We start from the raw sequence: 23193 nt of genomic DNA, 5'->3' as shown, positions 1-23193 counted from the left end.
CCATTTCAGTTTATAACTCCCTGCATATATTTTGTTAATCTTCAGGCAATGTCTTTTATTATAAGGAAGCAAGAATAGGTCACTTGGCCCTTGTGCTTAACTTCATATCCCATGTAAATCACTTTACATCTCTATTCACTGATTATTAAAACATTTGGCATTGCACAAATTTTCTCCTTACTTATCCCAATCCTGCATCACTTTGAACAAACTTTACTCAAGCCTTCGATAACCCATGTGAGAAGCACAGGCTCAGTCCTTCAGGCTGTCCCATTAACCTAGTTCAGCATCCCAGTACCATCCCAATATCGCCTCTCCTCATTGTCTCTTAACCCTTGCTAGTCTTCCAGAAGTGTGGAACAAAAGTTTCATAAATGCTTAGCATAACTTATTTGTGTTTGTATTGCATGATCACCTTTGAAGTCCTGTAAATTTTATATAGCAGAAACTGCATCCTTCAAGCACATTTTCATTTCCAAATCTTGTCCTGTCACCCAGTTTAAAATCTTTGGCATTTACAGAACACTTATAGCATGGAAGGCAATTTGAATGGTAGAATCTGTACCAGTTCTATGAAAGAGCATTTCAGCTAAACCCACTTCTCTCCCCATGCTCTGAAAAGTGCTTCCTTTCAGATATGTATTCAGTTCCCCTTTGAACAATATAATTGAATCCGCCTCCATCAATCATTGCTATTTGTCACATCATTCTGCTGAGTGATGATTGCACGTCTGTACGTAGTAACTCTTAATTATTTCATGGGAACTTTGTTGTAATTTAAATAATTACAAGTATTTCTGAGATGTTATGTGGCATCTTTTTAAAATTACGCTCTTTCTCAACCAAAGTGCCATGACCAAAGACTGAATATTTTATGTCACGTAGAAATGAGGCAGTGTGACGAAGATGGAAAACTGTTCTCTACTGACCACTGAAGAATATGTTAAATGTTTTCTTGGTCACTTTAATGCTTTTGAAATCAGAAATCCTGTATTGTTGAACAAAAGTGAGCTAACTAAAATTCATGGTTAGGTTACATTATTTTTGATAATGCATAGAATCAATGAAGCAGTGACTAAACCAATGATGAGCAAATCTTAACCTTGAAGAAGAAAAACTGTGCAAAGACTGCCAGGTTAATCAGGTTAAGAAATATCATGGTGAGTTAACAAAGAAAAGAATCTGCCACTATAAACTGGGATTGTTGGTGTGAAGATGTTTCTATAAATGGATACAGTGTTAGGTTTATATAGTTTTGCTCTTAACTGAGACTAAAAGTGACAGAAAATTAAAGTCAGCATCATTGATAAAAACTTCCAGTTTCTAATTCAACAATAGTCACGTAGGAGGTAACATCTGTTGAATTATATTCCCAATCCAAATCTCTTCAGTGTCAGCAAAAATTAAAAAAAGTAAGTAGGCATTTTTTACATCCTTTCAATGCATACTAAGCTCATAATCTCCAGCATTTAAAAAAAATTATTCATTTATTTTGCACCTTCCATTATCCTTGAAAAAATTCTGGTGAACTGCCTTCTACCAACTCATGTTCTCAATACCATTTATTTAAAATTTTAATTTCTAAAAATTTGCACAGTTAGTCTTCTTTTGCACGTTTGTCATTTGTGCAGCTTTTCACTGATTCTACCGTATTTCACTATCAAATTGTGAATGCCTGCAAGAAAATAAATCTCAAGGTAGTGCATGGTGATATATGTACTTAGATAATAAATTTACTTTGAAATTTGAACCTATTGAATTGCTGCAGTCTTTTTGGTGAAGACACTCTGAAAATCAGAATTAAACTTATTATCACTAACGCAAGTCGTGAATTTAGTTGTATTGTCATAAACAATTACCATAAATTACAGCAGAAAAAAATAGAGGAATAGCAAGGCAGTGCTCATAAGTTCGTGAACCATTTAGCCGAGCACAGAACTCCAGGAATTAGGTCTGCTAACAATAAAGGCCTGGCAATACATTTTCAAATTAGAATGGCGTGCATCTTCCAATGCTATCTGCAGGTGATAGTTCTCCATGTTTCTAAGGTGTGGACTTCATTATAGGGTGCCGTGCCTCTATTACTACACACGCAACCTTCTGATGTATTTGGTGGTCTTGTTGAATTTTTGGATAGTAACAAATCTCAACATTTAGATAATGGTGGACTTGGCATGAGGTGTTGGCTACACACTCTGTTTGGAGATGGTCAATGCATAGCAGCATGGTGGTGTGAATTTTACTCATCACCAATTAGCCCATGCCTTAAGTGTTTCAAAGGTATTGCTGCATGCAGATAAGATTGCTTTTATTTGCTAAGGAGCCACAAATGGAATTCATCATCATGCAACCTTTAACAATTATCACCATTTTGTTTGGTAAATTGTTTGTATTCTTACATACAGTCCTGTGCAAAAGTCTTAGGCACACATAAAAACATGGTGAAAAGCGAAAATGCTTTCAAAATAATGAAATGAAAAGTTTCTAAAGAACAAAATATACTATAAAGAGTAGTAAACAGTAAAAAGCTAAATCAAATCAATACACAAACAAGAGAAAATTTGCTGATGCTGGAATTCCGAGCAACACGCACAAAATGCTGGAGGAACTCAGCAGGCCAGGCAGCATCGATGGAAAAGAGTAAACAGTTGACATTTCACAGAGCCGGAACCCTGTGTGTGTAAATCAAATCAATATTTGGTGTGTCTACCTTTTGCCTTTAAAGCTGCATCAATTCTCTTAGGTACACTGTCATGCAGTTTCAGAAGAAAATCGTCTGGTAGATTGTTCCAAGAACCTTGGAGAATTTACCACAGTTCTTCTGAAGACTTTGGCTGTCTGGCTTGCTTCTGTCTCTCCAGGTAATCCCAGATAGCCTCAACAATGTTGGGATCAAAGTTCTGAGGAGGCCATACGATCCGAAACCATATTAAAAATCTAGATTGCCGAAGACCTTTGCACCGTACTGTATGACAGTAATTGTTACCCTTGACCTCACTGGCTTGCTGGACTATGTTAGTGGGGCATTTAAAAATCAGGAGCTTTGAGTCACATACAGGTCAGACCAGGTAAATGAATCAAGTGTGATTTTAGACCAATCCAGTAGTTTGTAAACAGAATTTGAATTCTACAGTTGCATGACAGGATTTGAACACTGCATTGTCAGTCCAGAGCTTCAGATTATTAATCTTCTGTGCTACCAGTATACCCATAATATTGTTATGTGTTAGACTGCAGTTTGACTACAATAATCACCATATTCCATTTGCTGGACAACCTGAGCTAGTTGTGATGTGTGAGTCTCTATTCATACCAGATCTGAGATTGTAAAGCAGAGTCCAGTCCTCCGTTAGATGTCACGCAGAATGCAGAGGCAAAAGTTCAAATCCCCTGCCATTGGTTGTCAAGAACTACTAACTGAGTTATTTTCCTTCTGCAGCAAACCCTGTATCTGCTTCCCCATTTGTGTGATGAAATTCATGTACCATTCATTTCTGGAGTTGACCATAATTCATCAAATGCTCTTATATTCACAGATGACTATTCAAACCTGTCTGGGGTTTGCAAAGACGAACAACCATCTCTGGGGCTCCCTTAAGGTAGACTGTTAGCTTTTCTTTACCAATCACTTGGGTTACAACTGACATTCTTTGCAGTGCGGATGAGAATGGATATTGCTTCAAGACTATAATTCCTGCCTTTGACACCTGTAATAAATAACAACATTCATTCTATAAAAAGTTAACTGCTCTGCAAGTCATATTTGAATCTTATTACATGAGTGAAACTAGAATCATAAGAACATACAGACATAAAGGAATGGCACTGAGTTCAATGTGCTAGATTAGCTATTCAATGAGATGATCAATAATATTTTACCCTGACTCCCTTAACATCTGAAAATCCATTAAATTGTATCATACAATTTTGGGTCATTGCCTCAAAAATGTGGCGTCTGTCATTCAGGACCTTCATAGCCCAAGGCATGCTCTCTTCTTATTGGTACCCTCAAGGAGGAGGTACAGGAGACTGAAAACACACACTCAACATTTTAAGAACAGCTTCTTCCCATCCGCCATCAGATATCTGGATGGACAATGAACTTATCTACAGTATCTCACTAAACCTACCGAATGTTGAAAGGACTAGATAGGGTCAATGTGGAGAGGATGTTTCCTATGGGGGGGGGGGAGGTATCCAGAACTAGAGGGCGCAGTCTAAGACTGAGGGGCGACCTTTTAAAACAGAGGTAAGGAAGAATTTTTTTTTAGCTAGAGAGTAGTGAATCTGTGGAATGGTCTGTCACAGACTGTGCTGGAGGCCAAGTCCATGGGTATATTTAAGGCAGAAGTTGATCTTTTCCTGATTGGTCAGGGCATCATGGGATATGACGAGAAGGCAGGTGTATGGTGATGAGTGGGACCCAGGATCAGACATGATGGAATGGCGGATCAAACTCAATGGGCTGAATGGCCTAATTCTGCTCCTATGTCTTATGGTGTTATATTTTTCTTTTCTTTTTCTCTCTTTTTGCAAGACTTATTTAATTCAATTTATATGTAAATACTTCTTAAAGTAATTTGTAGTTTTCATTATTATGTATTGCAATGTTCTACTGTTGCAAAATGACACACTTCATGATATATGCCAGTGATATCAAATCTGATTCTGATTCATGAGTATAACGCAGTAGATGTATCTCCACATGCCTCATGGACCGTGAATTTGAAAGATTCCACATTCCAAGGCAAAGGAATTTCTCCTTATCTCCAATTTGAATGTCAGATCCCTTATTCTAAGCCTGTTGTACTTGGTTCCAGTCATCATAACCATTCTACATCTAATCTTGTCAAGTTCCAAGTTTTCTAATGATGTAAACTTAGGCAGGATTGTAAGTAGAGAGCAGGATGTAAGAGGTTTCCAGGCATTTAGGCAGTTGACGTTTCGGGCCAAAACCCTTCGGCAGGACTGGAGAAAAAAAGCTGAGGAGTAGATCTAAAAGATGGGGGGAGGGGAGAGAGAAGCACCTGGTGATAGGTGAAACCTGGGGGGGGGGGAGGGATGAAGTAAAGAGCTGGGAATTTGGTTGGTGAAAGAGACAGAAGGCCATGGAAGAAAGTAAAAAGGGGAGGGGGGAAGAGGAGCACCAGAGGGAGGTGATGGTCCGGCAAGGAGATAACATGAGAGAAGGAAAAGGAATGGGAGATGGTGAAGAGTGGGGAAGAGAGGCATTACTGGAAGTTTGAGAAATCGATGTTCATGCCTTCAGGTTGGAGCTACCCAAACGGAATATAAGGTGTCGTCCTCCAGCCTAACCTCATCACAACATGGAGGAATAGGAATGGGAAGTGGAATTAAAATGGGTGGCCACTGGGAGATCCCGCTTGTTCTGGCAGGTGCTCAGCGAAGCAGTCTCCTAATCTATGTTGGGTCTCACCGATGTACAGGAGGCCACACAGGGAGCACTGAGCACAGTAAATGACCCCAGCAGACTCACAGGTGAAGTGTCGCTTCATCTGGAAGGACTGTTTGCACATAGCAGTAGGGGAGAGGATCCGTTAGGAGGAGTGTGTGGGTGCTGGACAGGATGAAGAGTGTGGAGGGGGGGAGAAAGATAGAGTCATGGGGCTAGGCAAACCAGGCAGAAAGAAAAAAAGTCACAGAGGGGAAGCAGTTGCCAGAAGTTGGAGAATTCAATAACTGTAGATTATCCAGGTGCAATATGAGGTGGTGTTCCTCTAGTTTGTGTTTTGCCTCACCTTGGCAGTAGAGGAGGCCAAGTACAGAGATGTTGCCTTGGGAATAAATGGGAAGGAGAATTAAAATGGCAGGTAAACAGTCTCGCAGTAAATAACATTGGCAGATAAACATGTGACTGACTGCCTCACTTGGAAGACCTGTTTTGGGCCCTGAATAGTGGTGAGGAAGGTGAAATAGGGACAGGTGTTACACATCTTGTGCAGATGGGGAGAATATGCGTATCAATTCATATCATTTACCTCACTAGCTGTAGGTCCAGGCTTAACAATAAATGAATGAGCGTTCTCAGTTTGCTGTTTTAAAGCTGAATTTTCCTGTATTTCCTGTGTTGAATACAAAGAAGAACATTATAGTTTCATGACATATAGTGGTCCCCTTCCCCCAACACAACTCTCCAACCCCATGTCCCTCAAACTCCACCATCACTTCTTGGGTCCTTGGAGCTCCACCTTCAGCCCCACTCTACCTTCCCTGAACACCCCAACACTCCCCTCCTCCTCAGATGCCACCAACTTTACTTCCCCTCGAATCCCAGGTCCAGCCCCTGCCGTGTCCTCACCATTCCTTCTGACCTTACCCTCTCTAAGGCAGAGCGTTCTGTCCTCAGCAAGGGCCTTACCTTTGTCCCCCTTTACCTTCACCTCCATGAGTTCCATGCCGGCCAAAACACCTCAGTCTCCGAGACCACTTCTTTGGCAAGAATTCCCCACCCTGCACCAATGACCCCTTCTCTCATCTTCAACCCTCCTCTTCTTGGACATCTTGCTCTGGTTCTCTGCCTGCCCTGAATCTTTTCATCTCTAATTGCCAATGGGACACCAACCGGCTCAACTTCAGCATTCCTTACTCCTCCTCAAATCCTACACCCTCTGGACACACTCTCTCCATACCAATCCTAACCTTACTATCAAAGCCACAGATCAAAGGGGGTATTGTTATAGTGTGGTGGACTGACCGCTACCTCCCTGGGCCAGGTGACAACTCTTGGACACCTCCTTTTACCTAACCCTCGAGAAGGATCTCACTCTGGACTATCAGAAAACCGTCTCTGACTCCATCACTGACCTCATCAACTCTGGAGAACTCACATCCACTGCCACCAAACTTGTAGTTCCCTTACTCTGCACCGCTCGCTGCTACCTCCTACCCAAAATCCACAAATCTTACTGTCCAGGTAGGACCATTGTCTTTGCCTGCTCTTGCCCCACTAAACTCATGTCTTCAAACCTCGACTCCATTCTGTTCTCCTTAATTCAGTCCTTACTCATCTACATATGTGACACTTCACATGCTCTCCATCTCCTCAACAACTTTCAATTCCCTGGTTCTGACTGCCTCATTTTCACATGGACGTCTAGTCCCTATACTCTTCTATTCCCCCATCAAGAAGACCTTAAACTCTCTGCGTCTTTCTCAACAAAAGAACCAACCAGTTCCTCTCCAGCACCACCCTTCTCCATCTGGCAGAACTGGTCCTCACCCTCAACAATGTCTCCTTTGGCTCCTCCCACTTTCTCCAAACTCAAAGGGTAGCCATGGGATACCTGCATTGGTCACAGCTATGCCTGTCTTTTTGTTAACTACATGTAACAGTTCAGGTTCCAAGACTTCCCTGGTAATGCTCCCAAGCTCTTTCTGCACTACATTGACGACTGTATAGGTACTGCTTCATGTGCCCATGTTGAGCTCATAAATTTCTTCAGCTTTGCCACCAACTTCCACCCTGCCCTTAAGTTCACTTAGTCCATTTCTGACACATCCTCCCCTTTCTCAATTTTTCTGTCTCCATCTCTGGAGACAAATTGTCAACCAACATCTTTTATAAACACACTGATTCCCATGGCTATCTTGAGTATACGTCTTCCCACGCTGTCTCCTGTAAAAGTGTTATTCCCTTTTCTCAGTTCCTTTCTCTCCACTGCATCTGTTCTCAGGATGTGGCTTTCCTTTCCAGGACATCAGGGGTTTACTCCTTCTTCAAAGAACAGGGTTTCCCTCCCCTTACCATTGATGCTGCCCTCTCCTCCATTTCCAAGGTTTCCACACTCACCTCATCTTCCTGCCATCTTAACAGGAATAGAATTCCTCTTGTCCTAACCTAGCAGACCATGATCGTCCACATCGAAAACACCACTCTTCAGAACTTCTGCCATCTCCAAAGGGATCCTATCACCAAACACATCTCCCCCCACCCTCCAGCCCCACTCTCCACTTTCCGCATGATTTACTCCCTAGATGATTCTCTTATCGATTTGGCCCACCCCACTCATCTCCCTCCTGGCATCTATCCCTGTAAGCGGCCAAAGTGCTACACCTGCCCACTCACTTTCTCTCACCTTCATTCAGGGCCCCAAGCAGACCTTCCAGGTGAGGCAACTCTTCACCTGCAAGTCAATTGGGGTCATCCATTCTATCCGGTGTTCCCAATGGAGCCTCCTCTACATCAGTGACACCCATTGTAAATTGGGGGACTGCTTTGTTGAGTACCTCCGTTCCATCCGCCAAAAGCGGTATTTACCAGTGGCCATCCATTTTAATTCCTATTCCCAATCCCCTTCTGACATGTCAGTCCATGGTCTCCTCTTGTGCCACAATGAGGCCACTTGCAGGGTGGAGGAGCCACACCTGATATTCCGCCTGGGTAGCCTCCAACCTGATGGCATGAACATCAATTTCTTCTTCTGGTAAAAAAAAATCCTTCCCTCTCCCCTCTTCTCCCATTCCCCACTCTAGCAACTTACCTCTTCTCACCTGCCTATCACCTCCCACTGGTGCCTCTCCTTTCTCTCATGGTCCACTCTCCTCTCCTATCATATATACATATTGCCAGTCTTTGTAAATTTGGACAATGGCTTCTCAAATATAACATCACCAAGTAGCTGAAAGTGGGAACAATGAATTGACTTATCTTTACTGACCAGCTATTACATGCTCAAGCCATCTTTTGCCATTTCCTCAAATCAATACTGACACAATGACAAGGGAACTTTTTATATTTATAAAACACACTTAAAATAGCAAAACATCACAAGAGTTTTAGACATGCATTCAAGAAATTGGCACAGAGGTATGAGAAGGTATGAGTTGTGTCCTGGACATAGAAGGGTTTGAGTCGGATGCATGAATGAAAGCAATAAAAAGAAACACATAATTTGGAAAATGATGACACTAAGCACTTCAGTAATAGAGTGGGTCATAGAAATAAACACATTGAAGTCCTTTAGTGCAAATATATCTCTCACCCAGCCAGTGGTTTCAAACATTTTCAAGTCCAATGGGTCTCCTTGGAGGGTGCTATCTAAAAGGATCAGCGAGTGGCAACTGGCCATGGCGCCAAAGAAGGGCCCCCATGGTAACTGCACTCCACTGCAAAACTTGAATATGTTCTGTAAACTGGACATTTAAACAATCTTATTAGAAACTCATCAACTGTACAAAATGTAAATAAAACTTGATTGCCAACCAAAATGACTTTGTCAAAATCTTATTTTAAAAAAAGTGTTTGAGGCATTCAAACATATTCAATAACTTAAATTTTAAGCTCTCAAAAAGATATAAAAAAACAAAATAAAAATTATTCAAGCCACTAAATAAACATACAACCACTTTTAAACACTTCTAAAATAATAACCTGAATTAACAAATCATTAACATTGTCAAACATTGTCTTGGGAAGAATATTCTTAAGATAATAGCTTATTCAAAGTTCCTATAAACTGAAACATTCTCAAGGCACCATCAGTAATCCTCTTCCTTTGGACTCAATAGATGGCTACACTCTATACGTTGCTTGGACCTGGCTCAGAATTCTTCGGCACTTGGCAATTAGTCCAAGTTCTTGTTCCATCACTCCATTAGGGGAACACAGCGGCTTCCATGGTCCTCTGTTCCCTCCTTTCAGATTCCCTCTTCTCTAGCCATTTATCTCTTCCACCTATCACCACCCAGCCTCTTACTTCATTCCGCCTCCCCCAACCACCTACCTTCCCCTCACCTGGTCTCACCTATCACCTGCCAGCTTGTACCCCTTCTCATCCCCCACCTTCTAATTCTGGCTTCTGCCACCTCCTTTCCAATCCTGAGGAAGGGTCTCGGCCCGAAAAGTCCAGTGTTATTGCCTTCCATAGATGCTGCCAGACTTGCTGACTTCCTCCAGCATTTTGTGCGTCCTACTAAAGATTTTCAACATCTTCAGAATCTCTTGTGTCTTGCTGTCCTGATTTTTAATACACCGTTTTCTTGTAGCTCAAGTTTAGGACAGAAATCAATGCTGGTATGAAGCAGTTTAAGACAATTTTTTTCTGATTCCTTGACAGTAAACATCTTCAATTTTTAAACTTTAAAAGTCTCTGCTTTTATCAGTTCAAGGGAACATACCCTTTTCCTTTAGTTGAAGCTAAGCCCCACAAATCCAGTCCGTCTTCAGTCAGAGTTCCAGTCTACATGAATATGAAAATATTATATAAATTGATGAAAATACTGATTCACATAAAGCAATAGATTGTACACAGCATGATGACTATTAGAGTCTGAATTATGCTTTGGGTTTTACCACTGCAAAACTGCTCAATGTTTTAGAGTGAAGTTCCTCAGTTAAAATTATAAAGTGCAGTGTATTCGTTTTCTATAGCATTTGGAATCAGGGCCATATTTTGCTTCAGTAATAAGTGGAGATATGACAGAAATGTTGTAATGAATGCTATGTTCCTATCTATTTTGAATGATTCTGGTCTGAATTAAAAAGGATTCAGCCAGCTGACAGAAACATCTTTCACTGAGTGGCAATTCGGCAGCTAGTGAGTGAAAATATCCACAAAAAATTAGATCTCATCGATTTATTAAATGATATATTGTGACTTGAATAGGTTAGCTACTTAGTTATAATTTTTTAGGAAATTATGTTTTGGGATGAGTCTAAGAAGCAGAAGTAACAGATGCTAGTTTAAGACCCATTATTTTTCAGCTTGGTCACATGATGATAAACCTTCACTACTGCCATATTAAAAAATTATGTTCCCAAGGACAAAAATTGATTGAGGTAGGTTATTTGAGTCAACCAGATGAATGGGCTTTTCCTTCAATTACAAACAAACTAGAATGCTTGCTACACACACAAAAAATGCTGGTGAACGCAGCAGGCCAGGCAGCATCTCTAGGAAGAGGTACAGTCGACGTTTCGGGCCGAGACCCTTCATCAGGACTAACTGAAAGAAGCGATAGTAAGAGATTTGAAAGTTGGAGGGGGAGGGGGAGATCTGAAATGATAGAAGACAGAAGGGGGAGGGTTGGAGCCAAGAGCTGAATAAAGGAGAGGATCATGGGAAGGGAAGCCTGGGGAGAAAGAGAAGGGGGTAGGGGAGCCCGGAGGGTGGACAGCAGGCAAGGCGTTATAGTGAGAGGGACAGAGGGAGAAAAAAGAGAAAAAAAGTGGGGAAAATATATAAAATAAATAAATAAGGGATGGGGTGTGAAGGGGAGGAGGGGTATTAACGGGAGTTAGAGAAGTCAATATTCATGCCATCAGGTTGGAGGTTGCTTGCTATCTACATATGATCTAAGTTCCAAACAGAGATAAATAGATTGCCATTTGTAATGAATCAAATAATAGCAAAGCAAATTTGAGGGGCTGAAATGCTTACTCCACCTACTCCTCATATTCTTGTGATCTTTTATTGCAGTAGCCATTATATAAAACTGGGAGCCAGATCTTGCTCTGAAATATTTATGAAGTAAATAGACCAAACTGGGAGAAAGATTGTGAACTTCAAAACCTCCAGTTTGCCATTGCACCAAAAGTACTCTCCCAAAATACCTCCATAATTGTTTAAAACCCCAAAAGATACCTGCCTTGGCCACCCAGGCTGTTTTCCCCAACTTCCACCCAAAATGTAAACCACATTACTGCTTACACTGCTGACACAGTGGAGAAAGTAACACGGCGATAAACCTGAAGCAGAGCCGCTGAGAACCATTGGGAGGTTGGTTTGTGAGGAGAAATGTACTCACTTGTTTCCTATCGGCATTTGCTAAAAAGAATCTGAACAAATCTGACAGACAATTACAATTACGTTGGATTTCTTTTTTTTTTGGCGTGTGCGAGTCTGTGCATGTGTGTGTGCGTATGTGTGCGCGTCTGTGATTGTGCGTCTGCGTGTCCGTGATGATGGATTTTTCATGGCTTTTTACAAGGCGCGGAGTGAAAGAGAGACTGTGTGGCGCGCCACTCCTCACACAGATATTTTCGCAGTATTCTCCCTTTGTTCTACGAGGTCAAGTTGCAGTCTCGACACTCAACTCGGCACAGATGGAAAGCATACTCGGGAACGGACCCGACTAGTTTCGAACCCGGGAACCTCTGCTCCCGGGTCCGGCACCGATGTCGTTGTGCCACCAGCCAGCCCAATTACGTTTGATTTCAACCAAAGTTTTGTGATATTTCGATGAGTTACGTTGGTCTATGTGCTCCTCATTCAACCCACAACTATACATTCAGACAAAATGGATGGCAGTGATATACTCATGAACACAAGCGTAAGTCAGCAGGGAAAACTGCAGAGAAGCAGTTGTTGCTTAGTAGCTGCTGTGAAGCAATAATAAACTCAAGCTAGTACTTGACACACCTTGTCAAAGCAGATGAGATCCAATTGCCCACAGATGTTAATCCTCTGTGGACTAATACTGAGGATTCCCTTCTTTTTCAGTCTTTCCTGGGAATATATTATGCCAATAGTCACAGTTGCAGGTAGAGCAGGTGGTACAGCAATAGTTATTACATCCAGCGCCTTGATCACCAGTTTCCCAGTTGTTACCTTCAAGAAAAATTTGGTCAATTACTTCATTTCAAATCAAATATATCACAGACAGCATTACCATATCAACATGGAAATTTTCCAAAAAAAATTCTGAAGAGTTTTTTATAGAATAAGTGAGATAATAAATTCATTTGAATGTGTTATTTTGCCTTGGCCTGGAATTAACTAGAGCTGATTTAATTTTAATAGTCCTTTTTTCCCCCAGAGGAAGTTGCTGAAAAATTAAAGAGCTTAATCTTGCAGTACATGTGCAAATATGGCAAGCCACAAACAGTTAACAGTTTGAAAATAAACAACATGGAGTTGGAACATGTTTATAGAGGAGGAATAAGATTAGATTAGATTAGATTCAACTTTATTGTCATTATCATACAAAGCCAATGAAATGCATTTGGCATCTGACCAGAAATGCAAAGAATAGTGTTAGTTACAACATAACTGTGAATAAAAAAAGTGCTACAGCACACAAATATAAAAATACTGAGACAGTACAATACGGATGCAATATTGCTTAGCGCTGTGATGAGAGGTTCAGCAGGGTCAGACAGGGTCAGGGAGGAAGCCCTTCCTGTGCCTGCTGGTGCGGGAGTAGAGGGTCCTGTAACGCCCACCGGATGGGAGGAGAGTAAAAAGTCCATGGTAATAAGGAATTACTTCAGGACTTTTATTTATTGTCCATCCCTAACTACTCTTGAGAAAGTAGTGGCTAACCACTATCTCAGCCTTTTGTACTCCTACAGTGTCGTTGACAACGTTCCAGGATTTACAATCAGAAATAATACAGCAATGTTGATATATTTACAATTTTTAAAAAAAGTGAGATTAGAGGAAACCTGCAGGCGATGTGATCCCATGTGCCGAGCGTCCTTGTCATTCTATTGACACATTATGCAGGCTTGGGAGGCACTATCGGCATAGCCTAGGAAAATAACTGCAAAGAATGTTGTAGACGTTGAAAAGATGATGGTACATGAAGAGACAATTAGCCATACTCTTTCATCAGACCACTTCATGTGGTTGGGCCAGCTGATTTTTTGGTGAAGGATGACCAATAGGAAAGAGAAGCTAATACTAATTGAGGATGCTAATAAAATTGCAAGTCAAGGGTAGGTGCTTAGACTTTCTCTTGGTGTAGAAGGTCACTGCTTGCCCGTAAAGTACTATTGTTATTTATTTAATTATTTTATTGCGATACAGTTGGACTCGGCCCTTCTGACCTGTCAAGCCACACCACCCAGCAATCCCGATTTAATCCCAGCCGAATCATGGGACAATTTATAATGACCAATTAACCTACTAGTCTGTATATCTTTGGACTGTGGGAGGTAACTCACATGGTCACGGGGAGAACGTACAAACTCCTTACAGGCAGGGGTGGAAAATGAACCCAGGCCACCTGGACTGTAAAGTGTTACGCCAACCATTACGCTACCGTGCTGCCCGTTGTCTAGGTAATTCTAGGCAAACAGCCATTGTCTAGGTAGTCCTGAATGCAGAAATGGAATGCATCAGTATCAGGGAAGATGTAAGTATCACTCTATAATCATCCACACCACAAGCAATCTATCACAAAAGTGAAGCAATGGGTGAAGGAGTTGAGGCAGCTGAGGTTATTACTCTGAGACATTTAGCTGATTGAATCCAACAGACAAAATACTGACTCTAGACTGACGTGTCTTTTAATTGTCACAAGTGGCAAAGGAATTAGCAAGTATTTTGTGTGCATCTTCAAAGAAGTTGATGCAGAAAATCTCCAGGAAATATTGAAAAATAATAAATCTAAGATGAATGAGGAGCTAAAATGTATTAGCATTATAAACAAAAATGTATTACAGAAAATAATGGCAATGCAAGCCAATATACGCCAGAAATTTGCTGACTTGTCTTCCACTGTTTTGGGGAGGTGGCAATAAAATTCCATAGATTCTCGCATAATTCTTCACTGGAAGAAAATTGTAATCCCATTTATTTAGGAAAGAAAGGAGAAAGAAAATTGTGAATTGCAGACTAGTTAGTCTAATTTCAGCGGCAGGGAATGTGCTAGAGTAAATTGCTGAAGCCATCATAGAAAATAATTCATTTTCAAACATCTAATATGCTTGGCAAGTCTGTTGGAGTTGGAGTTTGTACTAGCAGCACACACAAAATGCTGGAGGAACTCAGCAGGCCAGGCACCATCTATGCAAAAAACAGCTGACATTTCGGGCTGAGACCATTCGGCAGGACTGGAGAAAAAATGCTGAGGAGTAGATTTAAAAGGTGGGGGTGGGGAGTGAGAAAACCACAAAGTAGTAGGTGAAACCGGGAGGAGGAGGGTTGAAATAAAGAGTTGGGAAGTTGATTGGTGAAAGAGATACAGGGCTGGAGAAGGGGGAGTCCGATAGGAGAGACCAGAAGGTCAGGAAGAAAGAAAAGTGGAGAGGAGCACCAGGGGGAGGCGATGGGCAGGCAAGGAGATAAGGTGAGAGAAGGGAAAGGGGATGGGGAATGGTGAAGGAGGAGTGGGGGGCATTACCAGAAGTTCGAGAAATTGATGTTCATGTCATCAGACTGGAGGCTACCCAGACGGAATATAAGGTGTTGTTCCTCCAACCTGAGTGTGGGCTCATCACGGCAGCAGAGGAGGCCATGGATTGACATATCAGAGTGGGATTGGAAAATGGAATTAAAATGGGTGGCCACTGGGAGATCCCACTTCTTCTGGTGGACAAAGCACAGGTGAACATACCCACCCACCCCCTTCACATCCCCATCCCCTTTTCCCTCTCTCACCCTTATCTCCTTGCTTGTCAATCGCCTCCCTCTGTTGCTCCCCCACTCCTTTGCTTTCTTCCATGGCCTTCTAGTCTCTCCTATTGGACTTCCCCTTCTCCAGCCTTGCATCTCTTTCACCAATCAACTTTCGAGCTCCTTACTTCATCCCTCCCCCTCCTGGTTTCACTTATCACCTTGTGTTTCTCTCTCCCCTCCCCCATCTTCTAAATCTACTCCTCATCTTTTTTTCTCCAGTCTGCCAAAGGGTTTTGGCCCAAAACGTCGACTGCACTTTTTTCCATAGATTGTTCCTGGCCTGCTGACTTCCTCCAGCATTTTGTGTGTGTTGCTCGGATTTCCAGCATCTGCAGATTTTCTCCTGTTTGTGATTTGTAACTAGCAGGATAGACAAGAGTAACCTTGTGAATTTATGCATTTGAACTTCCAGGAAGTCTGCAATAAGAAAACATCTAATTGGTTCTCAAAATTAGGGCCCATGTATCTGGAATAAATACAGAAGCATGGACTATGTTTCATGGGCAGAGATTAAGAACAAATTGGTAATTTTTGGACTGAAAGCTTTTCACAATCTATCACAAAGATTTGGTTGAGTTGATGAAACATAATACATCAAAGTTTTTGTTGATAAAAATCATGAATTATCCAGGAAGTTATATGTGATATGAAGAGACCAAGTGAATGATCAAAGATATGGCAGTTGGTAAATAATGTGGAAAATGTGATGACATCCACCTTGCTGAAAATGAGGAAAAATGCTCTATTTAAATAGTGAGAGAATAAGATGGTGGAGCAAATAACTACAGATGGTGGAAATTCAGAAGTAAAATTGAAAATAATGGAAGCACCCAAGAAGTCAATCAGAATTTGTAGGAGAGAAATGGAATGAATATTTCAGCAATTTATTGCTCCTGATACGTTTGTGTACAGTGACTTTCATAACTTACCCCATTGAACTGAAGAATACAGACCGAGTAGATCATCCCAATTGTTGCAATAACTGTGAGGCACATCAAAAATCGAAAGGCATCTTGGTACAACTTGAAGTCTATTGGTTTCGGGTACAAAATAGACCGAACTAACTCTCCCTTGATAGTAGTAAAACCTGAAAAAGAAAAACTATTGCTTTTTTATGGATACAATTTGCAGAACAATCATGGGTGCAAGAAATAGACTTTTCTTTTAATATGCACAGAATGTCATCGGCTTCAGAAATGTTTCTTTCCAGAAGTATCAGTCATTACATGAAGCATTTCCTATTTTTAGGAATTTTCCATAGCAAATTAACTACTTGTCCTCTCCCAGATACTGACAATAATACTTATAAAACTTTTAAGATGTTAATAATAAGGCCTTAATGTTGATAATGGCTTGAGTACTACAGGGTCAGGATTATGTGAAAGCCTAACAAAGACCTACAGCAATATTATGGATTCTGAATACCACATCACTTGAAGGATATATTTGTCTTGGGGGATGTGTGCAGAATTTACTTATTAAAATGATACCTGGCTTCCAAAAGTTAAATTACAAATAGTGTTCAAGAAATGAAGGTTATACTTAAAACTTTGGTTTGGCCGCATTTGGAATCTTGTGTGAAATTCTGGTCACTTCATTACAGAAAGCGCATAAAAGAATTTACTAGGATGCTGCCTGGATTTGAGGGCATGAGCTATAAGGAGAGAAACCTGGGTTGTTTTCTAGGGAGTGTTTGTTTTCTCAGGAGCTTTCGAAGCTAAGATTATGAGAGACATTGATAGGGTAGACAGACTTAACACAATCTTTTCCCTGGGATAGGAAAGTCAAATATTAAGGGACATGCATTTAGGCAGGTGTTCCCAACCTTTTTTTATGCCAAGGGGTCCATGGACCCTAGGTAGGGTACCCCTGATTTAAGGTAAGGGGGGGGAAGTGTAAAGGAAATGCGCAGGGCAAACTTTTACACAGTGAATGATAGGTGAATGAAATGAGCTGCCAGGAATGGTGGAAAAAGATACAATAGCGATAGTTAGGAGTCTTTTAAAGAGATACACACACTCTGTGGCCACTTTATTAGTGACACATGTATGGTACACCTGTACTGTACATCTGTACACCTGCTCATTAATGCAGATATCTAATCAGCCAATCATGAGGCAGCAACTCAATGCATAAAAGCATGCAGACATGGTCAAGAGGTTCAGTTGTTGTTCAGACCAAACATCAGAACGGGTAAGAAATGTGATCCAAATGACTTTGACCATGGAATGTTTGTTGGTGCCAGTCCGGGTGGTTTGAGTATCTCAGAAACTGCTGATCTTCTGCGGTTTTTACAAACGATGGTCTCTAGAGTTTACAGAGAATGATGTGAAAAACAACAGAAAAACATGCAGTGAACGTCAGTTCAGTGACGAAAGTTTTTTGTTAATGGGAGAGGTCAGACAGGTTCAAGCTGACAAGAAGGCGACAATAACTCGAATGGTGTGCAGAAGAGCATCTCCGAATGCACAACATGTTGAATCTTGAAGTGGATGCGCTACAGTAGCAGGAGAACACAAACACACACACTGTGGCCACTTTTTTAGATACAGGAGTTTGTAATGAATTGGCTTTTTCCTGTTTCCATGTGCTGATATGAATTATTTCCAACTAAATTTTCTTCAATATTTAAAGGAAGAATCCACAATTTTGTCTTTTGCCTTTCTTTCTAATAATGCAGCTGAATCCATACTAGAAAATTGTTCAATCATGCCCTTATCTCTGAATAATATAGCACATTGTCAGCTCATCAATAACCTCAGTATCCAATCTTAAACATGTATTGTGAGATATTTTTATTTCTGTTATCCAGGTGTTAAACATCACTTGCAAGAAGATCAGGAAGAAAACTCAAGCAAATAGGATTGTTCACAGAACATAAAAATAAGTGGATTTTCCTTGTATCACTCCCTTCCGTTTTTGTCTACTACCTGATGATTGATACAAGGTTGATACAGATAAATATACAGTATTCCTCATTTCCATAAATTCTGATGAGTGGATAAGTTTGTGTTCCACAACACATGGGACAATGTATAGTATTTTATGCTCTGACAGGTTGTAGTGAGTGGTCCATTCAGCAGAGAAGATCATTGGCTGTTAGCTACCGACATTAAAAGACCTGTTCATTGCCAGAGCGAAGAAGAGAGCTGAAAAGAATTACTGCTGACTCCATCCACATTAGCAATCACCTACTCACTAGATTACCATCTGTGAGACATGGCAAGTCTGTCCCCACCAGGACAACATGTCATCTCCAAAGCTTCTTTCCTGCAACTATCCAGCTTCTCAACAAAACTCACTTGGGTGTTAATACCCTAGCTGTCCCTGTCAGTTAACTGGACTTCCTGCTGTCCTTGTTCAACTGAATATTATTGAGTCTGTTCCTATGTTGACATTTATTTAAGTTTGATTATTGATGTTTGAGCATTCTGATTGTATTTGTTCAAGGTTGTTTGCACTATTGTCTTGTACATTGTTGGTTGCTATTGTGTTGTCTGTTATGATATTGTCCTGTGTTTTACACTTGGCATCGAACCGCAATCAATTCTGGCATGTTTCACATACTGGCAATATAGTGATTCTGATTTGAATCTGATCCGATAGGAGGCAGACCTGTTCGAAAGACAACAGCTTTTACGTCACTTTGTCCTACTGGCTTGGACTGTATAACTTGGGTCCCACAGAAAAGCATGTGGCGCTTGTGATCTTCACTGGAACTATTCCAACAACCAGCAGCAGTTACATTTGATAATGGTGTCTTTGTAACAGGAATACTTTCACCTATGTGGAAAAATAGAAGATTAGATCAACAAATTGCATTAGTCAACAGTGATTGGTCTACATCAGCTACTAATTAATCCTAAACTAATTTCAAAGTTATGAAATTGTTAGCAGAAGTAATGCCCAGAAGAACTGAGCTGAGACAGTAATATGATTAAATTTGTAAATTATTTTTCTGTGAAACAATTGCTTGCAAGGTTGCTTATATCCCACATCTTATCAACTAAAGCAACACAAATTCTCCAACAAGAAAAAGAATGTAAAACCTCTATTGAGACAAATCTCTTCTGGGAATCAGGTGAAAGCTCAGAGATCCAACCCGCATATCACATGTATTATAAATTCTGTAATTAGCCGGGTTGCTTTGAGCTAACCCCAACCCCAAAGACCACAAGTTTTAAAACTTCTCAGAATCAGAATCAGGTTTATTATCACCGGCATGTGATGTGATTCTGTAAAAGTGCTTGACTCACAGAAGAAAAATTGCCAACTTAACCACTTTGTTACATTACTGCTTCATTTTAACTGTCCTGGACCATAGGACAAATGGTTAACAGTTACTCTCAAGGAATCTGAGTTAATTCCATTCAATGTTACATTGTTTCTCCATTATCCCAGGAAGAAGCATAGTATTTCATGCAGGAGTGAAAAAGAGTGATTCTCACCTGTAAGCATGCTCTCATTCACAATGCAACCCCCCTGGATCAGTATGGAATCGCAGGATAATATTTGCTTATTGCCCGTCACTATAAAAACATCACCTGGTACCAGCTCACTGGAAGACACTTCCTTATATCCTAGAAACATAAGCAGCATCATGTAAACTATTTTTGATACATTGTTCATTTCCAAAAACGAGTAAGAAAAAAAAACCAATTAGTCTTTTGGTGTCACCAGACCTGATAATAGAGATCTGGATGTGAGGAAAAGGAAACGTCAGATATTAAAAATGGAAAAATAAGTTTGTGAAACCTATGAGAACTGTTTATGAGCTACATCCATAGGATTAAAGTCAAGTACGTTTTGAACATTAATAAAGAAGTAACTAAATAAATTCCATGTTTTCGCCATTTACGACGCCACATCACCAATGGTTAATTTAAGTACATTGCTGAGCTACAGGGCAATGGACTGAGATACAGCTCCATCCTTTCTTTCCCTTGCAGTACATGGGTTCAAAGTCTTAAGACTTTAGTGTTGTACAGCAAAAATGGTTCAAAGTGAAATGTTTTTTTGAGAGTCTGGAAAAGAGGAAACTTAGCTGGCATGACATCTAGGAGATGGAGGGATCTCAGCTAAGTTTTGTCATCAGAGCCACTTATGACCTCCTACCACACCCCAGAACCTGAACCAGTGGTGGGGAGAAGACCCCACTTGCTCTCTTTGTCAAGCACCTGGATCACTAAGGCACATTTCAACAGGATGCACCATGAGCCTCACCCAGGGGCAGTACACTTGGCGGCATAACCAAGTTCTCAGACAGCTGGCATTAATCTTGCAACAGAGGCGAATCACCACAAATGCTCTCCCACAAACATCGGCAGGAAATGTCCACATTACACAATTAGTACCAGCAGGCCAACCTCCAGAGCACCATACAACATCAAAAGCGGTAAGCATTCTGCAGGTTGCTCGGGATTGGAAAATGGACGTAGACTTGGAAAAAAAGCTTATGTTTCCCCCAGACATTGTGGCTACAACACTCCGGCCAGACATGGTCCTGTGGTCCACAACAGCCAAGCTGGCATATGTTGTGGAATTGACAGTACCATGGGAAGATGGTGTCAAAGAAGCTTATGAGAGGAAAAAGACCAAGTACTCTGAACTGACAACTGTAGCTGCCCAGAATGGCTGGAAGACCAAGATTTTCCCTGTAGAAGTGAGATGCAGTTGATTCGTTGTTACATCTACGACCAGTCTATTGAAGAAGATGGGGAAGAGGGGTCACTCCCTCCAACAAGCTATCAAGTCCTTGTCAAATGCAGCAGAAGAAAGCAGCAATTGAATCTGGATTAAAAGGAAAGACAACAACTGGGCTGCAAGACAAAGACAGGAGGGTATGGAACTGAGGGGGGTGTATCTGGGACACCAGGTAGCACCGTTGAGCTTTCTGGAGACGTCGTAGGCTTATCAAAGAAACGTCAAAGAAGGAGGGTGCCCACCTGATGACCCCGATGATGTACCTACCCTCCCTCCTTGTCACCACTCCAAACCCACTGCCAACATCGAGAGTGCCAACTCACCATAGGGATTGAAACATCAAGTCCTAGTAGCTCTACTGATCCATTCATTGGCATCACTTTGCAGAACACTTACACTCATAAATTATAATGAATTCAGAATCATCCTGTCATTAAATCATAGTGTCGATTGCAGCTTACAGCCTTTCATGGGGAGTTGCACTGGCATAAGCAAAAGAAGCGAGGTTTATTGGTTGGATCAAAAGTTCACTTAAATAAAAGCACAAGAATTGAGGAAATGTGTAAGACATGAGTGATGTATCATGAAGAAAAAGCTGAATGAATCATTGTTGGTGAAGGAAGTGCACAGACAAAAGTCCCAGCTATGAAATAGCAAAATATTGGCATAGAAAGTTGCTCACCTTCATTTTTTCTGCAGACAGTGACCATCATGTTATTGTGAGATTCCACAAGTCTGTACAATTTTATTGACTGCTGCAAACAGTAAAATAGCGTAATAATTTATTCCAACTCTTCCAATGGAAGCTGTTCCTTGCATAATTCATTAAGACAAATTTCAGAAGGTGAAATAAATGAAGGTTTAATGAAAAATGAAATATTCGTATCAGCTTTCGAATCAAAGATTTAAATATTATGGACAACTGTAATCATACGTAAGACTGCTACACCATTGCTGAAAACAGAGTATCATGGAGAAGATAAATAATACTCTCTGAGTTAATGCTCACCTGTTGCACATTATGCACCGACAAAGCAAGAGAGATGAAAGACATAATTAAGACCGCAATTGAATATTCTGTGTAGTCCTCAGAAAGCCACAGACACACACTAAATAACTGAAAAGTATAAAATGGATTTAAGACCTATTAAAAAATGGAAAAGGGAAGGGTTAGTCATAAGTTATAAAATGCAAGCAATGCCACAGTAAGTAAAGACAATAACACTTACCTCTTTACAAAGCAGTTTCCAGATTGGAGAAATCTGTATTTCAATTGCATTAGGTCCAAATATTAATCTCCTACATTAAACATTATAGAGTTATTACAGAGAATTCTGATCTCCATTACAGTAATATTTACCCAAAGAAATAATAATTATTCTATGTATCCACACAAACAGTAATACTTCTACATTTTTAATTGCTAAACTAAGCAATGTAATTATCAACGTGGCATACCTCCATTGTGGGAAAATAACCAATTTTCAGATTTACAGAGAATTGTAATAGATATTTGTCTATTAACAGTTGAATAAAGAGAAACAGGAAATGCTGCAAATACAAAGCATGAAAGGTAATAAAAGATTCTGAATAACCTTTTGACAAGATCTGATAAAAATTAGAGATATAATAGGAATCAAGGCTACACAATCCTTGACATCCTATACAATGATAGGCCTTGTTGAATGAAGTATAATTGAGTATTTTAACCACTTGCTATGAAATAATAACTGATGAACAACACCACTAGCCTTAAATAATTGATCTCTCATAGATTAATATTCTCCAGAATAGCATTTAAATACATCTTTTAAGAAAAGAATTATTATTCTGCTTTGTTTTGATATTAAACTTCTTCCTTTGCTTTTGCTCCTGAAAAATATTTACAGGGTTATAATTTTAAAAATTTCCTATTTGACTGTGAAAAAGTTTTAATCTGATAGGCTGCTTAGTCATCTTAGTGACAACACCTTTGCTGAACATGATACATTGATAGCATCTGATGCAAGTCACATCAGGAAATGGAAACTGCATTTAACTTTTGTGGGCAGGTTTCTTGAAAGCCACAACAAAAATTGTCCCTAAAAACCTGCATTCATGGTGGTAGGATTTGGCATGCAATGCCAAC

General features: G+C 40.5%; 1 protein-coding gene across 1 annotated transcript in view; it reads right to left on the bottom strand.

Annotated features, from left to right (window-relative positions):
* atp13a3 (ATPase 13A3) overlaps window positions 1–23193 on the bottom strand; it is an 83995-nt gene that overhangs the window by 44332 nt on the left and 16470 nt on the right. The window contains exons 6-16 of the mRNA XM_063047284.1: window positions 22295–22364; window positions 22075–22209; window positions 21748–21820; window positions 19811–19942; window positions 18978–19145; window positions 16292–16449; window positions 12381–12569; window positions 10138–10199; window positions 9003–9153; window positions 6000–6083; window positions 3551–3707 (exon numbers count right to left, since the gene is read on the bottom strand). Of these exons, the coding sequence (XP_062903354.1) occupies window positions 3551–3707; window positions 6000–6083; window positions 9003–9153; window positions 10138–10199; window positions 12381–12569; window positions 16292–16449; window positions 18978–19145; window positions 19811–19942; window positions 21748–21820; window positions 22075–22209; window positions 22295–22364 (1379 nt within the window). The remainder of the gene's footprint in view (window positions 1–3550; window positions 3708–5999; window positions 6084–9002; window positions 9154–10137; window positions 10200–12380; window positions 12570–16291; window positions 16450–18977; window positions 19146–19810; window positions 19943–21747; window positions 21821–22074; window positions 22210–22294; window positions 22365–23193) is intronic.

Source organism: Mobula hypostoma, chromosome 4 (genome assembly GCF_963921235.1).
Source record: "Mobula hypostoma chromosome 4, sMobHyp1.1, whole genome shotgun sequence".
NCBI classification, from domain to species: Eukaryota; Metazoa; Chordata; class Chondrichthyes; order Myliobatiformes; family Myliobatidae; genus Mobula; species Mobula hypostoma.
This window is presented reverse-complemented; position numbering and strand designations above follow the sequence as displayed.